This window comes from Mastigoproctus giganteus, chromosome 5 (assembly GCF_048544385.1).
Source record: "Mastigoproctus giganteus isolate SK-2022 chromosome 5, ASM4854438v1, whole genome shotgun sequence".
NCBI lineage: Eukaryota > Metazoa > Arthropoda > Arachnida > Uropygi > Thelyphonidae > Mastigoproctus > Mastigoproctus giganteus.
The window spans coordinates 35849731-35868393 of record NC_143579.1 but is presented as its reverse complement, the minus strand read 5'-3'; the positions used below and the strand labels follow the sequence as shown (position 1 = coordinate 35868393).

Sequence of the window (18663 nt, the reverse complement as noted above, 5' to 3'; positions counted from 1 at the left end):
CTTGCTAATGCTACCTATTTATAATTTGCTGTTGGTAACATCAACAGTTGTTTCCACTGCATAGAATTTAAAAACTGTCTGAGACTACTGTAGAGACCCTTATGAAAACAAAAGCCTTTCCCTTTACCCTTGGGAGTAGTTATGTCTTTAATTAAATTCCACATTAGTACACTGTGATTGCTGCCACCCAATGGGTCTTTTATCTGCAGATTCTTAATGCATGTAGGACCACTTCTCATAACAAGGTCACAGGAATTGTTTCCTCTTGTTGCTGCTTTTATATGCTGAAGTAGAAAACAGTCATCCAAGAAATCTACAAAAAATCTTAATAATGCATGAGTGACCAACCCACAAATTCCAGTCAACATCTAGAAAATTAAAATCCCCATTATAAGACATTCTGATTTAACGGACCACTCAATTTCTTTGTATAGCTGTCTGGTATACTCATCACAATCATTAAGCCCATAAACAAATTCCTAATCTTAATTTTGTTTTCCCAGTGCTTATATCACACCAAACTGACTCAACATTAAACTGGTCAATTGTTGACTGGATGCACTGCCTTAGATTTAATATGCTTCTTAACTAAGAGCATAACCTCTCCACCCCTCCCTGTCCTCCCTGTATATATTCAATATACTCTCAATATTCAAATTCAGCACAACTTTTGTCTGAGTGACACTGTCTCTGCTATTCCTAGAATGTCTGCATTCGACAAACTTAATCAGTACTACACATTCATCAAATTTATTTACAATGCTACTAGTATTAGTGCACATGCAAGTATACATGCATGTGTTCTTACTCTTTGTTAGCCTAACACAGCCCATGTATTCACTAGTTCCATGACAACTCACAGAAGGACTTGAAATCTCTGACAACTTGCTGTCTAGGCTGCGACATTTTTCAATAGAAGCAGTGCAAGAATCATCTTCACCTCTGCCTGCAGCCCAATTAGTCTATTATTCTATGTATCCCCCCCCAAGCTAGCAGTTTTTTAACCCACCTATCACTGCCTCAATAGCCTCAGCAAATATTCTTGCACCCCCCTTCTATTTAAGGGTATCCAACCCCTGTACAAACGGTCTCTCCTGTTTAACAAGATTTTTTCTCTTCAGATCTCCTACTGTTAATATCATTAGTGCCAAAGTGCACAAAAATGATATCTACCCTACAACATCATCTACTTTTGCAACCTTGCACACTCATGCTTCAAAATTTTTGTTTAATTCAGTGGCATACACCAATTGAAATTCTTCTAATATATCTTTCCTTTTACCACTTCTTTCTAAAGAGCAGCAAGTTTGCAACAAGTATTTATCCATTTTCATAGGAAAGCATGCAACTCACTTTCTAGTACATAAATTAATAAGATGACAAGGACAACCTATTACCACCAGGTGCTCAAATCTCCTCTTTTAATATACTTGCTACTACAGCTTTTAGGGCTATCATAACAGGCACATTATCAACCCTAAGTGCCAGACAGTTTTTTAAAGAAATACCACATGCTTTGAGGTCATTCAGAAGTTGATGTCCAATGTTGTAACCAGAAGGGTTACCTTCCGATGCTAGCACTGAGAGCAGACTGTCTTTGAGTTTACAATTCTGCTTTTATTATATAAGGTCATTACAGATGAGATATAACTTGGAATTACTTTGATTACCACCATCTATAGCAATCAAAAATGGCTCATTTTTAAGAGCCATTGCTATCTCTTTTTTCCCTGTCTGGGGAAATTCTCTAACAATGCCTGTTGTTTCTATTCTTCGAAAACCATATATATATATATATATTTTTTTTTTTTTATGTAAACCCCAAACACAAGAGGTATTAGAACCTATAGTACTTAGTACCGTGCTTGGGTTGGAGGTTGAGAAGACGAAAGAAGATATTTGTTAACATTGGACTTGAACTTCTGTAGACTGTAATTTTTAGGAAACACATATAAAGGAAAGTTGTTCCAGAAAACAGCAGTTGACTGAATAAACGAGGAAGATTTTTCTTGGTTCTGTGAGTTTGAAGTTGGACAGTAAATGAATGTTGGCTGGTGGCGGCACGTGTTCGGACTGTTTTGAAAGAGAGAGAGAGTGGGAATTATAGAAGCCAATTCAGAAGAACAGTGCCCATAAAAGTATCTGTAGAAGAGGCATGCAGCAGAAACAGTACGTATATGAGAAAGCGAGTGGAGAAACTCTGTTAGACATGAATCATAAATTAACCTAACTGCCCTCTTCTGAATGGAATCAAGAAGCCTGAGAGAGGTTTTGGGGTCACCACCCCAGATGTGGGAACAATATTCCATGGCAGGGCGGATTTGCGATTTATACAGAGTGAGCAGCTGTTTGGAAGAAAAGTAACGCCGAGAGCGAAAGAGAAAACCAACTTTTTAGATGCAGAGGACGCAATATTTCTAATGTGCTTGTGCCAAGAGAGATTAGAAGTCAGGGTAATCCCCAAAAGAGATATATCATTTTGCCAAGAAATCGGAGTGTCACTAAAGATAAGCATAGGAGCAGAAGAATCCTTTTTGCGAGATATAAGACAAGACTCAGTTTTAGAAGGGTTGAAATCAACTAAGTTCTCTTTGCCCCACTGGAGAATTACCTAAAGATCAGCATTTAAGGAATTGGCAGCAGATTTTCGAGAAGTTGAAGCTGATTGAGCAGGGCAAGGTTCCTCAAAACGGAAAGTAGAATACAATGTGCAATCATCGGCAAAACTAGGGATAGGATTTCCAGTCAATAGAAGAAGGTCATTAATATACAAGATGAAAAGAGGGGGGGAAAGAACTGAACATTGGGGGACACCAGCATTAGTGGAGAAGTTAGAAGACAGAGAGCCATCTACCATCACCCTCAGTGAGCGATCAGAGAGAAAACTGGATAACCAATTACTAAAAAACAGTTGGCAAACCATAAGAAGGAGGCTTGTTTAGAAGACCTTCATGCAAACACGATCGAAAGCCTTCGAGATGTCAAGAGCAATTACTTGTGTTTCACCAAACCTTTCCATTGAATTAGTCCATAAATGGTTAAATAAGCGAGAACATCACCAGTGGATCGACACTGGCGGAATCCATACTGGCGATCATTGATCGAATGGAAGGTTTCTAGGTAAGTTTAAGAGTTGGCAGTTAATTGATTTCTCCATTACTTTAGAAAGAGTAGAAGTAATTGCAATGGGACGATAATTGGATGGGAGGGATTTGTCACCCTTTTTAGGAACTGGCTGGATATGAGCAAATTTCCAAACAGAAGGAAAAACACCTTTGGAATAAGAAAGTGAAAAAAAAGGCGGCAAAGAATAGGAGTAGGTTCAGGAGCACAGGTTTTGAGAACAAGTGGAGAAATAACATCGGGACCTGGAGCTTCCTTAGCATCAAGATTTGTCAAAATCCTTCTGACATCCTTTTGATGGAAGACCACAGGAGGCATTGAATGGGGCATGTTGGCAATGGTGGAAGGTATTTTACCAAAATCATTAATACACGAGTTGGAAGAAAAATGGGATGCTAGCAGGTCAGCTTTATCCTTGGCTGAAGTGACAACAGAACCATCTGGTTTGGACAGAGGTGGGAGCAGAGATGGGCAAAAGTTGCAGCCAATTGCTTTGGCAAGGAACCAGAATTCTCGGCTACCATTAGGGCAAGAAGCAAGTTTTCTACTCTTAGCCTGTTCAAACTCTAGTTTGGACTGATTAATAACTGCTTTACAATTGTTGCAAGCTTTGGTGTAGGCAGAAAATGAAACTGAAGAATTAGAAACAAGCCAATCATGATATGCAACATTCTCCTCTTGAACAGCCTTAGCACATTTATTGGAAAACCAAGGTTTAGATAAAGGACGAGATTTTAAAGTGGAGCGTGGAATAAAGGATTCCATTCCTGCAAGAATAATTTCACTGACACGATCTGAGCAAACGTTGACATCAGAAGTTTTGAAACAGTAATCCGACCAAGGAAAAGAAGAAAATAAATCTCCCAGGTCATCCCATTTTGCATTCTTGTAATGCCAAACAACACGAGGCTGGAAATAGCCATGAGATAAAGGCTCCATTGGAGAAGAAACAATCACCAAGTTGTGATCTGAAGTGCTTAAAGGACCTCTCACTTCGACCGTGTACTTAGAAGGGTTGTCTGTGAGTAAAAGATCAAGCGTATTGGCTGTATGATTAGGATTGTCCGTTATTCTTGTAGGTAAATGAACAATCTGTGCAAGATCATTAGCAATTGCAAAAGCCTCAGCATCTCGACCAGCTGGGTCGGTGCGATGAGAAAACGGAAGTCAGCTGGGGTTGTGAACATTAAAATCACCAAGGAAAATTACCTCACTATTAGGAAAGTTGGACTGGAGAAAGTCAAGTTGCAAAGAGAGGAGGTCAAAGAGCTCCAAATGATTAGTGGAGTTGGGAGAACGGTAGAGACAACAGATGAATTTTACACAATGAGGTAGAGAGATTTTAAGCCACAGAAGATCAAAGAGAGTAGATTCCAAATTGCGAAGTCTCTGACAGGGAATATCAGAACGGACATATGCATAAGTACCACCTTTGAGGCGAAAGGAATCATACAGCGAATAATTTGGGCATCTGAGATGAGCACTAGTTGAATCAACCGATAACTGAGATTCTGTCAGAAAAAGTACATGGGGTTTGGCAGACTGAAAGTGGAAATGTACATCGTTGAGATTAGAATTGAGGCCACATATATTTGTGAAATGAATTAGGAAGTGCTTGGGAGGTTTAGATATTTTCGCAGATAAGCTTGCTCTTTTAGTTTGACAATTCATGGTGTATTCAATATAAAGAAAAAGTGGGTGGGACATGCTGTATGAAGTAATGAAATTTTTGGATGTGGTGTACACAGGGTAAGAATATACCCAGATCCTTGACATAACGCAGCCTCGACAATTCTCCCCGCATACACACTACTCGGACTCCCTCCAGTCACTATCTGAGTGACTGGAGGGAGTAGAGAGTAGAGGTAGCAAGATTAAACACTAGCTGATCTGGAAGCCTCCTAGAGAGTTACCAATAGGTTCGGTCTGGTGTACTAACTAGCGGCCGGTTGCGAACACCGTTTTAGAGCTGTACCCTCGAAATGTAAGGAATATTGGATCTCGCCACGATGTTCATCATAACCTCAAAAGTCATCAGTTATACTGCATGATGGAAGAGATAGGGAAGTTGACCGGAACTTAGCTCTAGAGACTAAACATGGGTTCCAACACTTCAGGCCTCCAATAAACAAAGTGGTGGTATTGCACCGGTTGATGAGTCATCTACCACATATTTCTCAGCTTGTATGATCAACGTAACTCACAGGAAGATTCCACAAAGCAATTAAACATTTAGAATATATGACATCGTCATGGCCACCATGAAATACAACATTATTTTTGCATTTTTTTTTATATATACTGCTTACTATCATCATGCTTATTTGCAAATGACTGATTACATCACACTTCCCACTTCTTGAAACTGAAATATCACATCTACAGATGACACAAGGCAACATTGTTAACTTTTTCAGATTTCACAATACAAGGAAAATCTTACATATACATCTGAAATTTAACATATTTCTTTGGTATCTTATTAAAAGATATTGTTAATTAGCATCATTGAACAATGATGGTAATTAACTTAGATACAGAGAACAATGCTACTATTGTGTTTCTGCTTTGCAATGCAGACCAGCACAGCTCACCTGACAGCAAATTTTTAATGAAAATACGCAGACATTCGCAAAAATGAAAAACAAAAATTCAGTTTTAACATAGCATTTTTTTGATATCACAATGATAGATTTATCATTATTTTTTTGTGAAAAGAAAAAGACTGAGTTTTTACAAAAAAGACCGAAAAACTCTTTGTCACCAAGTACACACATAAACCATCATAAACCTGGAGAGCTGGCAGCTATGCAAAAGAATAAGAAAAACCTTAACACCCTAAAAAAAGAATCTGTCATATAGAAAAAAGGTTTTTTGAGAGGAAAAGTGATAAAAATGCATATAAAAATAACATTACAATTTTGATATGCCTAGTAAAAATTACTAGGTGTTTTACTATGTTTAAAATAAAAATTACTTTTTCAATCTTACCTTTCCCTTCTGAGAAATATATTTCAGTAAGATCACAATGAGACCAAAATCAATGGCTTCCTCATTCCAGTTTCTAAGGGCTTCTATTGTGCGTCTGGAATATCTGAGAGAGCAAAAAATATGTAAATATCCTATTTTTATTTTCCAAAAACAAATTAAAATTCCTACAATAACATACATTGTAAAAGATGCAGTAATTCACAGAAACACTAGTTCTTTTAAAATTCTACTTATCTGCTTCATAAGATATAAAAGCAATTAAAAACTATATAATTCTTTAGGGCATCTCTATCACCCTTTTACTGTTCTCATCATCATTCATAATAAGGTGTTTAGACAATTTCCACTGTTTTACCAATAATGCTTGCATAAATAATAATGGTAAAGAGGACTTGAAAAGGAATCATAGTAGTGTAAATAATGTAGCACATAATGGAAGAGGTATATAAATACAGAGAATATTTAATTTCAATGGCCTCTATAGCTGGTACTAAAAAACATGTGAGAAAACCTATGAAAGAATAAATAAAATTAAAATATATCTAAAAACCATCCTCTGTGGTAGTATAGTCACCATGTGCTACTCATTTAGAGATGTCTGGTTTTGATTCCTGCCTGCAACTGGAAAAATTCTTTAGGTCTTTTCACATGAGGCTAAGTTAGCTGTTCTAAGACAGAGGAAGCAGTGTTTTCTCCTAAAAGTTATTCTGCTTTTTCCATCTGCACAGCATGAAAATCAGCCTGTTAATGCATATGCATGTACAGTCAAGACACATCCTGTATTAGAATTAGTCACCCAATATGGTAACGGTGTGAAGTGGATATTTTTTTTTTTTGAAAACCCCAAACACGAGAGGTATTAGAACCTATAGTAGTTAGTACCATGGCGCTTCTGTAGCCAGGTGGGCAGGAGCAGCAGTGCGTAGCACACGTTTCTTGATTAGACTGGGATTCGAGCCCATGACCACCATATACGGAACATGGGGAATGGTCAGGGAATGACCACTGCATATCGCAGAATCAATATGGCCTTAGTTGCTAATGCTCCTAAAAACCAAATAACAAAACAAAACTTAGTACCGTGCATGGAATGGAGGCTGAGAAGATGAAAGAACATATTTGTTGACATAAGACTTCAACTTCTACAGACTGCAATTTTCAGGAAATACGTATGAAGGAAGGTTGTTCCAGAAAAATGACAGTTGAATGAATAAATGAGGAAGATGAAAAATTTGTTCTGTGAGTTCAAAGTTGGACAGTAAATGGATGTTGGCTGGTGGCGGCACGGGTTTGGACTGTTTTGACAGAGAGAGCGAGAATAATAGAAGCCAATTCAGAAGAACAGTGCCCATGGAAGTATCTGTAGAAAACACATGCAGCAGAAACAGTACGTCTATGAGACAGCGAGTGAAGAGACTCTGTTAGAGATGAGTCATTAATTAACCTAACTGCCCTCTTCTGAATGGAATCTAGAAGCCTGAGAGAGATTTTGGGGGCACTGCCCCAGATGTGGGAACAATATTCCATATGGTAGGGCGAATTTGCGATTTGTACAGAGTGAACAGCTGTTTGGAAGAAAAGTCACACCTAGAGTGAAAGAGAAAACCAAGTGTTTTAGATGCAGAGGAAACAATATTTATAATTTGCTTCTGCCAAGAGAATTAGAAGTCAGAGTAATCCCCAAAAGAGATATATAATTTTGCCTAGAAATCGGACTGTCACCAAAGATGAGCATAGGAGCAGAAGAATCCTTTTTTTGCAAGATATAATACAAGATTGAGTTTTAGGATTGAAATCAACTAAGTTGTCTTTGCTCCACTGGCAAATTATCTGGAGATTGGCATTTAAGTAATTGGTAGAGGATATTCGAGAAGTTGAAGCTGATTGAGCATGGAAAGGTTTCTCAAAATGGAAATCGGAATGCAATGTGCTATCATCGGCAAAGCTATGGATAGGATTTCCAGTCAATGGAAGAAGGTCATTAATATACAAGGCGAAAAGAGTGGGAGAAAAAAACTGAACCTTGGGGACACCAGCATTAGTGGAGAAATTAGAAGCCAGAGAGCCATCTCTCATCACCCTCAGTGAGCGATCAAAGAGAAAACTGGATAACCAATTACAAAAAACAGTTGGCAAACCATAAGATGGAAGCTAGGGGCTTTGATGGGAACAGGCATTGTGTGTTATCAGACACTCAGTCTAAAACACTGATGGATCCAATTTCTTTCTATCTCAGAAGATTTAGAAGTCCAGTTGGTCTGCTTCCCTAAAATCCACTCATGCACACCTTGATGGTAAGCCCTGTTACATCACTTAGGCGGCAATGAATGTGTAGAGTGGTTCTCTTCAAGACACCTAGTCAGCATGCAGACGAAAAGACTAAACCCTCCAGCACATGACAGCATGATGAAACAAATGGCCCTCAGTCCCGAGCGACTTTCACCCTCCCTCTTACAGCAGCGATTGTTGTTGTTGTTGTTGTTTGGTTTTTAGGAGCATTAGCAACTAAGGCCATATTGCTCCAGGAATATGCGGTGGTCATTCCCTGACCTTTCCGCATCCTCCGTATTTGGTGGTGATGGGCTCGAACCCGAGTCTAATCAAGAAGCGTGTGCTACGCACTGCTGCTCCTTCCCACCTGGCTATGGAGGCGCCTTACAGCAGCGAGAGGATCAGAGTGGAAGCAGAATGTACTAAGAATCTCTGAGTACGACCAGGCTACCATGCACGGAAACTGAACTTGTCCTGTTACAATGTAAGATTGCTCATCAGTGAAGATAGGATATTAGAGCTGGAAAAGGAATTAGAAAATGTGAATTGGCTGAAACAAGAAAAAGAAATGAATTCCTTATAAGTTTATCAAGTGGAAATCTGCTGTACACCAATGGAAACAGTGAAAGGAGCAAAGGTGGAGCTGGCTTTCTGGTCCAGAAAGACAGAAAAAACAACATTTTGGATTTCAAAAGATCATCACCAAGGGTGTCAAGACTACTACTCAGGATTTCCAAGAGGTACAAGCTAAAGGTTATAATGAATTTTGCACCAACATCGAGCCATGATGATGAAGAGGTTGAAGAAATGTACACCAAAATTGAGTCTTCTAGATGAGCAGAAAACCCACGATACTATCATTATGGGGGAATTCAATGCTAAAATTGGAAAGAGACAAAACAGCACAGAAATGGGAACTATAGTAAATTTTGGAATTGGTGAAAGAAATGAAAGAGGTGTGAATGAATGAAAGAGAAATGAAATGAAAAAGCCTTGTGGAATTTGCAGAATCTCGATGATTGTCAGTAACGAACACTTTTTTCAAGTAAAGGGTGAACAGAAAGTGGACATGCAAGAGCCCGAATGGATTAACAACCAATGAAATTGGCTTCATCCTCACTAACAGAAGACATATCGTGAATGATATTACCGTCCTGAACAAGGTAAATGTTGGAAGTGATCACAGAATGGTAAGATGCACACTTGATATAGATGTAAGAAAAGAAAGGAAAACACTGACTCGAGTAAACGAGTAAATAATACGAAGGTTTTGGGATGACGGAAGAGGAGAAAAAGCAGTATGTACTGGAACTTAACAAGTTTGAGCTTCTGCACACGGTTCAGGACCAAGATATCAACAAGGAATATTACAACTTTCTGAAAGTGATAAAGCCCAAGACACCTATAGGTAAAAATAAATCCAAAGAAAAAATAATTAGTCAAGAAACACTTGTCGTGATGATCCGAAGATGACAAATGAAGAGCAAGATAAACACTGAAAAGGAGAGAATTGAGTATACTGAGTTATGCAAAGCCATTAGAAAGAGAATCAGAGAGGACATAGCAAGATTTAACACAAGAAAAGTAGTAGAACAAACATTAAGGGAAAACAAAGGACTATTTTTTTTTTTTTTTTTTTTGGTAGTTGTTGGCGCGTAGGCTTCTGTGGCCATAATGCACCTCCCAAGGTTTTTTGTAGTATTTTGATCCAACACGAGGCGAGAATCGAACCCACGACCTTTGGGTTGCCAGGCAGGCACTTTATCCACCCGGCTAGCCCGGTCGGCACAAAGGACTTAAATCAGCAGCCATGAGCAGTAATAGAAAGACAAACAATACCGAAATTGAAGACTAGCGATGATGTACTTAAAAATAGCAGAGAAGGCATAATTCAAATAGCAGAAGACTACTATAGAGAATTATACATGGAGCAAGGGAATGATGCCAGCAGTGGGGAAGATGGATCGCAAATTAGTAACACATACGACACACCCGAAATTCTTCCTGATGAGGTAGAACATGCGTTGAAGAAAATGAAGAATCAGAAAGCCCCAGGGGAAGATGAAGTTACTGTAGAGTTGTTAAAATTGGGAGGAAGAGGCATGGCACAAAAACTGGAAAGACTCTTCACAAAATGCATTAGAAAAGGTGTGATGCTTAAGTAGTGGAATAATGCAATTATAGTTTTGCTGCATAAGAAAGGAGATAAATCAGAAATTGGAAATTATAGACCAATTAGCTTGTTATCCGACATCTACAAGTTGTTCACAAGGGTCATTACTAACAGATTAGAAAGAATACTTGATGAGAATCAACCGAAAGAGCAAGCTGGCTTTAGGACAGGATTCTCAACTACGGATCACCTTCACGTAATATCACAGCTAATGGAGAAAGCAAATGAATATAAAACACCATTACGCCTGGCATTTGTGGATTATGAAAAGGCATTTGACTCCATACAGCATAAGGCAATGTTTTGGGCACTGGAAAGACAAGGCATAGATACCGCATATATTATGATTTTGAAGAAAATATATGAGAATGCTATCTCCTTTATTAGACTAGACAAACACAGTAGCAAATTTAAAATTGAGAAAGCAGTTCGACAAGGAGACAATATCTCCGAAGCTGTTTACTGCTGCCCTTGAGGAAGCTTTCAGAAGATTAGACTGGTCACAGAAAGGAGTCAATGTGAATGGAGAGTGCCTAAACCATTTACGATTTGCATATGACATTGTGGTCATAAGCCACGATCCCAAAGAATTAGAGGAAAACCTTATGCAGAGTTAGTAAGGATTTTGGACTAAACATGAATATGGCTAAAACAAAAGTAATGATAAATAAGTATGCCATAGGAAGGGATATAATGATTGAAGGAGCAGTAATTGAAAAGGTGGAGTCATATACTTATCTGGGATAGGTCATTAGCTGTAATAATGATAAATGGCTAGAAGTCAAGAGAAGGATAAATTTCGGATGGATAGCATTTAGGAAATATAGTCACATACTGAGGAGCAATATTCCAATTTGTCTGAAACGTAAAATAATGAACCAATGTATACTCCCCACCTTGACTTATGGAATTGAAACTTGGGCACTCACCAAAAGAATGAAAAAGAAGCTGAGAACTACACAGTGAAGACTGGCACGAATTATACTGGGAATCAGACTGTTAGATAAGAAGAGAAACACATGGATTAGTCAGCAAAGCTTTAAAACATCATGACAGATGGACTAACAGAATGGTATCCAAGAGGAGCTAGAAGAAAACCTTGAAGACAACGACAGAGATGGACAGATGAAATTCCTGAGTCTGTGGGTAATAAATGGATGGCCATTGCACAAAACAGAAGGAACTGGAAAGTTGCTGGAGAGGCCTTAATCCTACAGTGGATTGAAAATGGCTGATGGTGATGAAGATGGAAGCTTGTTTAGAAGACCTTTAGGCCAAACACGATCGAAAGGTCACTTGACATGACCTTTGAGATGTCAAGAGCAACTGCTTGTGTTTCACGAACTTTTCCATTAAATTTGTGCAATGAGTAACATAAACCAGATATCATCAGTGGATCAACACTGACGATCGTTGGAAGCTTGTTTAGAAGACCTTTATGCCAAACACAATCGAAAGCCTTTGAGATGTCAAGAGCAACTGCATGTGTTTCACCAAACTTTTCCATTGAATTTATCCATAAATGAGTAACATAAGCCAGAATGTCACCAATGGATCGACACTGATGGAATCCATACTGGCGATCATTGATCAGACCGAAGGTTTCTAGGTAGTTTTAAGAGTTGGCGGTTAATTGATTTCTCCATTACTTTAGAAAGAGTAGAAGTAATTGCAATGGGACAATAATTGGATGGGAGGGATTCGTCACCCTTTTTAGGAACTAATTGGATATGAGTAAATTTCCAAGGAGAAGGAAAAACAACTTTGGAATAAGAAAGTGAAAAAAGGCGACAAAGAACAGGACTAAAAGTTCAGGAGCACAGGTTTTGAGAACAAGTGGAGAAATACCATCAGGTCCTGGAGCTTTCTTTGCATCAAGATTCATCAAAATTCTTCCTTTTGACAGAAGACCACAGGAGGCATTGAATGGAGTTTGTTGGGAATGGTGGGAGGTGTTTTACCAAGATTATTAATATGTGAGTTGGAAGAAAAATGCAATGCTAGCAGGTCAGCTTCATCCTTGGCTGAAGTGACAACAGAACTACAGTAACCCCCGCTATTCGCGGGGGTTACGTTCCTGAGAAATGTTGCGAATACCGAAAACGCGAATACTGAGTTATTGCTTCCATAGTAATAAAGGGGTTCCGTTCCAAAGTATGAAATATATAAGAAAAACTAGTCTAAAATTTTGTCTATGTATGTATTATATGTACTTCATAATATGACTGTACATAGACAGTACATAGTGAAATGTAAGCATATGGCATCGAAATGAAAATAAGAAACAATTTAATATTAAATGTAATATTTATTAGAAATTTCAAACAAATCTTTCAAACCAGCGCCTTTGCTAGCAAAAAAACTTATCCCGTCAGTGCTATCACCAGTTTCGCTCAAGTGTTGATAAAGGAGTTTTGCCTTTTCACGAATGATGAGCGAACTTAAACGGAATTTTATTTTGAGTTCGGTCTTCTATCCACAGATTTAAAGCTTTTTCCATTTTTTTCTAATTTAACATCACGAGTTACAGAGCAAATTTTTGAAGCAATTAGCCCGTTTTCACGGACACTACGGCGGATTTTTATTTCGGATTTTTTGATTGATCTTACCGTTGACTCATTGATTTTATAATGTTTTGCCACTGAAGAGACACTTTCACCATTAGAAATTTTGTCTAATAACTCAATTTTATTTGCTAATGTCATCACCTTCTTTCATATTTTCACATTTCTCTTGTTATTCGTAGCCATATTTTTGTACAGGTAAAAAAGAACTTGTCCACAATAAAGTCACTTTCTTCCGTTAACACACTCGAAAAAGTCTGTTTTACACTGCAAAACAGTAGATTTATCACTTTTGTAAGCATATCAATTTATAAATTGATAAATTTATTCAATTTATAAGCATATAAATTAAAAGCAAACGACCAAACCTTCCGTGACAAGCGCATAACACATACTGAACAAGGATTAGCGAGAAACATCCACGCTCGCGATTTTGTCACCCCTCTCCCCGCCACCCACTGAACGCTGTTTTGACCGGGAAAGATAATTTTAGCCACGCCCATGTTTTTTTTATGGTGGAAAATATCACGGCGCTTTAAAATTCACATTTTTTTAGGTTTCATTTTATATTAAATCAGCGATCGCAAATACGTGAAACCGTGAATAGCGGGGGTTTACTGTATCTGGTTTTGACAGAGATGGGCAAAAGTTGCGGCCAATAGCTTTGGCAAGAGACCAGAATGCTTGTCTATCTTAGGGAAAGAAGCAAGTTTTCTACTCTTAGCTGTTCAAAATCTAGTTTTGACTGATTAATAACTGCTTTACAATTGTTGTGAGCTTTGGTGTAGGCAGAAAATGACACTGAAGAATTGGAAACAAGCCAATTACGATATGCAACATTCTTCTCTTGAACAGCCTTAGCACATTTATTGTAAAACCGAGCTTAGATAAAGGATGAGATTTTAAAGTGGAGTGTGGGATAAAGGATTTCATTCCTACAAGAATAATTTCATTGACACGATCTGAGCAAATGTTGACATCAGAAGTTTTGAAACGGTAATACGACCAAGGAAAAGAAGAAAAGAAATCTCACAGGTCATCCCATTTTTCATTCTTGTAATGCCAAACAACACGAGGCTGGGAATAGCCATGAGATAAAGGCTCCATTGGAGAAGAGACAATCACCAAGTTGTGATCTGAGATGCCTAAAGGTCCACTTACTTCAACCGTGTATTCAGAAGGATTGTTTGTGAGAAAAAGATCAAGCATGTTGGCTGTATGGTTAAGATTGTCCATTATTCTCGTATGTAAATGAACAATCTGTACAAGCTCATTAGTAATTGCAAAAGCCTCAGCAACACGACCAGCTGGGTCTGTGTGAATATAAAAGAGAAGTCAGCTGGAGTTATAAACATTAAAATCACCAAGGAAAATTACTTAACTGTAAGGAAATTTGGACTGGAGAAAGTCAAATTGCAAAGAGAGGAAGTCAAATAGTTCCAAATGATTAGTGGAGTTGGGAGAACAGTAGAGACGTTTGTTTGTTTGTTTGGTTTTCAGGAGCATTAGCATCTAAGGCCATATTGCTCCGGGGATATGCGGTGGTCATTCCATGACCTTTCCGCATCCTCCGTATTTGGTGATCACGGGCTGTTATTTGTTATTTTGGTTTTTAGGAGCATTAGCAACTAAGGCCATATTGCTCCGGGATATGCGGTGGTCATTCCCTGACCTTTCAGCATCCTCCGTATTTGGTGGTGACGGGCTCGAACCCGGGTCTAATCAAGAAGTGTGTGCTACACACCGCTTCTCCTGCCCACCTGGCTATGGAGGCGCCGAACGGTAGAGACAACAGATGAATTTGACACAATGAGGTAGAGAGATTTTAAGCCAGAGAAGATCAAAAAGAGGAGATTCCAAATTACCAAGTCTGACAGGGAATATCGGAACAGACATATGCACAAGTACCACCTTTTAGATGAAAGGAATCATACAGCGAATAATTTGGCAAATAAAATGAGCAGTTGTTGAATCAACCGATAACTGAGATTTTGTCAGAAAAAGTACATGGGGTTTGACAGACAGTAAGTGGAAATAGACATTGTTGAGATTAGAACTAAGACCACATATATTTGGGAAATGAACTAGGAAGTGTTTGGGAGGTTTAGATCTTTTCGCAGATATGCTTGCTCTATTAATTTGACAATTCATGGTGTATTCCATAGTAAGAAAAAGTAGGGGGAACCTGCTGTATGACGTAATGAAATTTTTGAATATGGTGTACACATGGTAGGAATATACCCTGATCCTTGACATAACCCCACAGGCTCACATCTGGTGAGTATGGGTTTGGCAAACTCAGGGTCCTGAGCTGGATATCTCATCATTCTCTTTGTTGGTGGTTCCTTCCTTCCTCTCTCTCTCTCTCTCTCTCTCTCTCTCTCTCTCAGATTAACTCGGGAAATATTTTTGGCTGGTGCAGCACAAGCCTCAGGCTTCCTTGCATCATATGGCTAATAATAATAATAACGTGGCCTTGATAATGCTCTCCGCATACACACTATTTCAACTCCCTTCAGTCATTATCTGACAGAGTGGAGGTAGCAAGATTATACACTAGCTGATCCGAAAGCTACCTAGAGAGTTAACAATAGGTTCAGTCCAGTGTACTATTTAGTGGCTGTCCTGCGAACACCGTTAGAGCTGTACCCTCGAAATGTAAGGAAGTTTGGATTCCGCCATGGTGTTCATCATAACCTCAAAAGACATCAGTCATACTGCATGATGGAAGAGATGGGGAAGGGTTGACCGCAACTTTGCTCTGGAGACTAAACATGTGTTCCATGACTTCAGGCCTCCAATAAGCAAAGTGGTGGTATTGCACAGATTGATGAGAATCATCTACCACCTAGTATTGCCTGGTAACACAGAGGGGCAGCATTTCTCCATGTGGTGAGAGGCCACATCTCGACCCCTGCTTACGTTGGTTCACACCTGGGTGGTCACCCACAGTGTGCTTGCACATGGAGGTTATACCCAGTATTACTAACAGTCCCACCATCGTGAATGTGCAAGCAGAGGATTTGGCTATCACCGACTGTCCAGACGTCGCAAAATTGGGTCCAAAAATCACTAAAAACCATTAACACAGAAGCTTTCGGCAGCAGCGGCCACCTTCATCAGCAATAATGGTTACAAGTTATCCGACAATTTATATAACACATACATCTCAGTATTACAGATGTTTTACAGATGAATTATACAGTTCCTGACTCCAGAGACCTCTTCAATGAATACCTCCTTTCTAGATATCTCTTGCTGCTCAATAAACAGAGACACTTATTTTAGCTTGTTTTTTACATATATTGCTGTAAAATCATATTTCTCAATATCTTACACTTCGTTAATTATTGTCTTGGCAACTGAAGGATGCAAGTATGTTTTAATTAAACTCTTCAAAATATGATAAAAATACATGAATATATTTTTTACACATATTGCTGAATGGTCAAATCAAATTGGCTGATGTCCTACAACTAGTTAATTACTGTCTTTGCTTTCGAAAGGTGCAGGTATGTTTTAATTAAGCTTTTCAATATGTGCTAATTAAGCTCTTTAGCACAGATTGATCTGAAATGGAAACTGGTTTTTAACTGTATATGCACTTAAACGAGAGATTTTCCTTAGTAAATTTTAATTTGTGTGTAATTTTATATAATTAACTGTAGATTAGGATATTTTTTAAAAGTATGTCATTGTATTGAGCATATTCTGATAGTTTTATAATTTTAAATAGAGTGGATTCCGGTTATTTGGGCCACCGGTTAATCGGGACAGCCGTTTATTTGGGGCAAATCTTAAAAAACAGAACCCAATCAAGAAAATAGCCAGGGTTTACTTCGCTTAATTGGGACAGCATGCTGTTTAATCAGGGCAGCACTGTAGATTACCCTATGATTGTCTCCCACCGAACCAAGTGGTTTGGTCAAATTTCTGGACATCACAACCATAAAACAACAAAAACAATTAGCAGTCACCTGTTTATTGGGCTTTTCTGTTAGTGAAATCTAACATAAATGGATAGTAAACTCGATCTTACTGAATTTGCAATAATACCGACAGCTGGAATTCTGTGGGTTATTATGGTGAAATGTGTTTACACTTCCATGAAATCTTCAATCATATAAAAAAATTAATTTTCAGAATCTTCTCTTCATTCCTAGTTTTAAAGCTTCATAACTTGTTACTCCGTTCTCACTTGCGCGTATTGTGTTACTTGCAATTTGTGTGTACTGTGTTCTTTGTTATTGATTGCTTACCTTGTTACTGTTTTAAATTTTAACCTCCACCCACAAATATCAGTGAACAGAAATGTCAACTAGTTAGTATGTACATATTACAGTACGTATTAATTATTCCAATTATCAAGTGTATTCTTCCAATTTTCACATATCATTTAATTATTTAATTGGTAAGGTAATAAAGGATAAATTTGTGCTTAATATATCTTTACTTTTATAGCCTGTGGATAATATTCCTCCTATTTTTGCTAATTAGAATTGCTGTTTAATAAAATTAAAATTCAATTCACAAACATGACCACAATGACTGGTGCTTACTACACATCGTATAGTGAACGGTACTTTACTATGGCAAGTCCATTGTAACGTGATCTGATGTGTCCCAAATAACCGGAATCAACTGTATTTTAAAATTACTGTTTGGGCAGACATTAAGTACAGCTACACCTAGAGAGTCAATTCTAATTTCACACACAGAAAACCCATTTACTTACTTTGATAGAAATAGTTAGACAAAACTTAACAAAACTCAGTTTTAGTCTGAGGCATGTGGATTAACTCAATATTTTACTAAATGTGTTGTACTTTGATCCTCAAAGTCAAATTCCATATCACTGTCACATAAGAGGATTTTATTCCATCTATTTGCAAGGATACAAATCCTCATTTCCCCACCAAGAGATGCACCAGTTGAGTACTACAGACTTCAGATTGTAACTGAAGATGTTCTGCACACTCCATTTCCCTTTAATACTCTCTTCTTTTGTTTTGTCCATTCTCTAAAATGGCCATTACTTCATCAGTGAACTTCTTATACAATCTTCTGCATTCCAGCAAGGTACTTTGATCTATTAGCTGAATCAGTCATTAAATTTGTGGCAATAATCTGTTATGCCAGTGATGCTTTTATATAGAATTATATAAACATTGCAAATGAGCCATCAGTTCCTGGAGGTGAGGGGAGGGGGAATCTTGAGGACTTCAATATGATAATATGGAATCTCACAATCAAAGTGGTACCAGTCAGAAGAATTCTCCCACGAACCATGCAGTGGATGAACTATAATAAATGATTGAATTCATGCACAATGTCCTTCAGCATTCAAGGTCACTGTGATTTCCCCAATACAACAGACTTCAGTCAATGGCTATCATTAGTGTAACAGATGGTTGAGCTTTCTTTCAGTAGTAGAGCTCTCAGGCTTATAGGCCTGAGAGCTGGAGTGTTTTCAGTTAGTAAACATCAAAATCAATCATTAGCATTATTAGCATTAGTAAAGGCACATGATGCAAGAAAGCA

The 18663-nt window shown here is 38.1% G+C and overlaps 1 protein-coding gene across 2 annotated transcripts in view; it reads right to left on the bottom strand.

Annotated features, from left to right (window-relative positions):
- Window positions 1-18663, bottom strand: part of LOC150085302 (ATP-dependent DNA/RNA helicase DHX36-like) — a 458954-nt gene that overhangs the window by 251933 nt on the left and 188358 nt on the right. For both annotated transcript variants that reach the window (XR_016546967.1, XM_090373980.1), the window contains exon 12: window positions 6115-6217. Coding sequence is in view for 1 of the 2 variants with exons in the window: in XM_090373980.1 (XP_090230106.1) it covers window positions 6115-6217 (103 nt within the window). In the remaining variant the exon portion in view is untranslated. The remainder of the gene's footprint in view (window positions 1-6114; window positions 6218-18663) is intronic.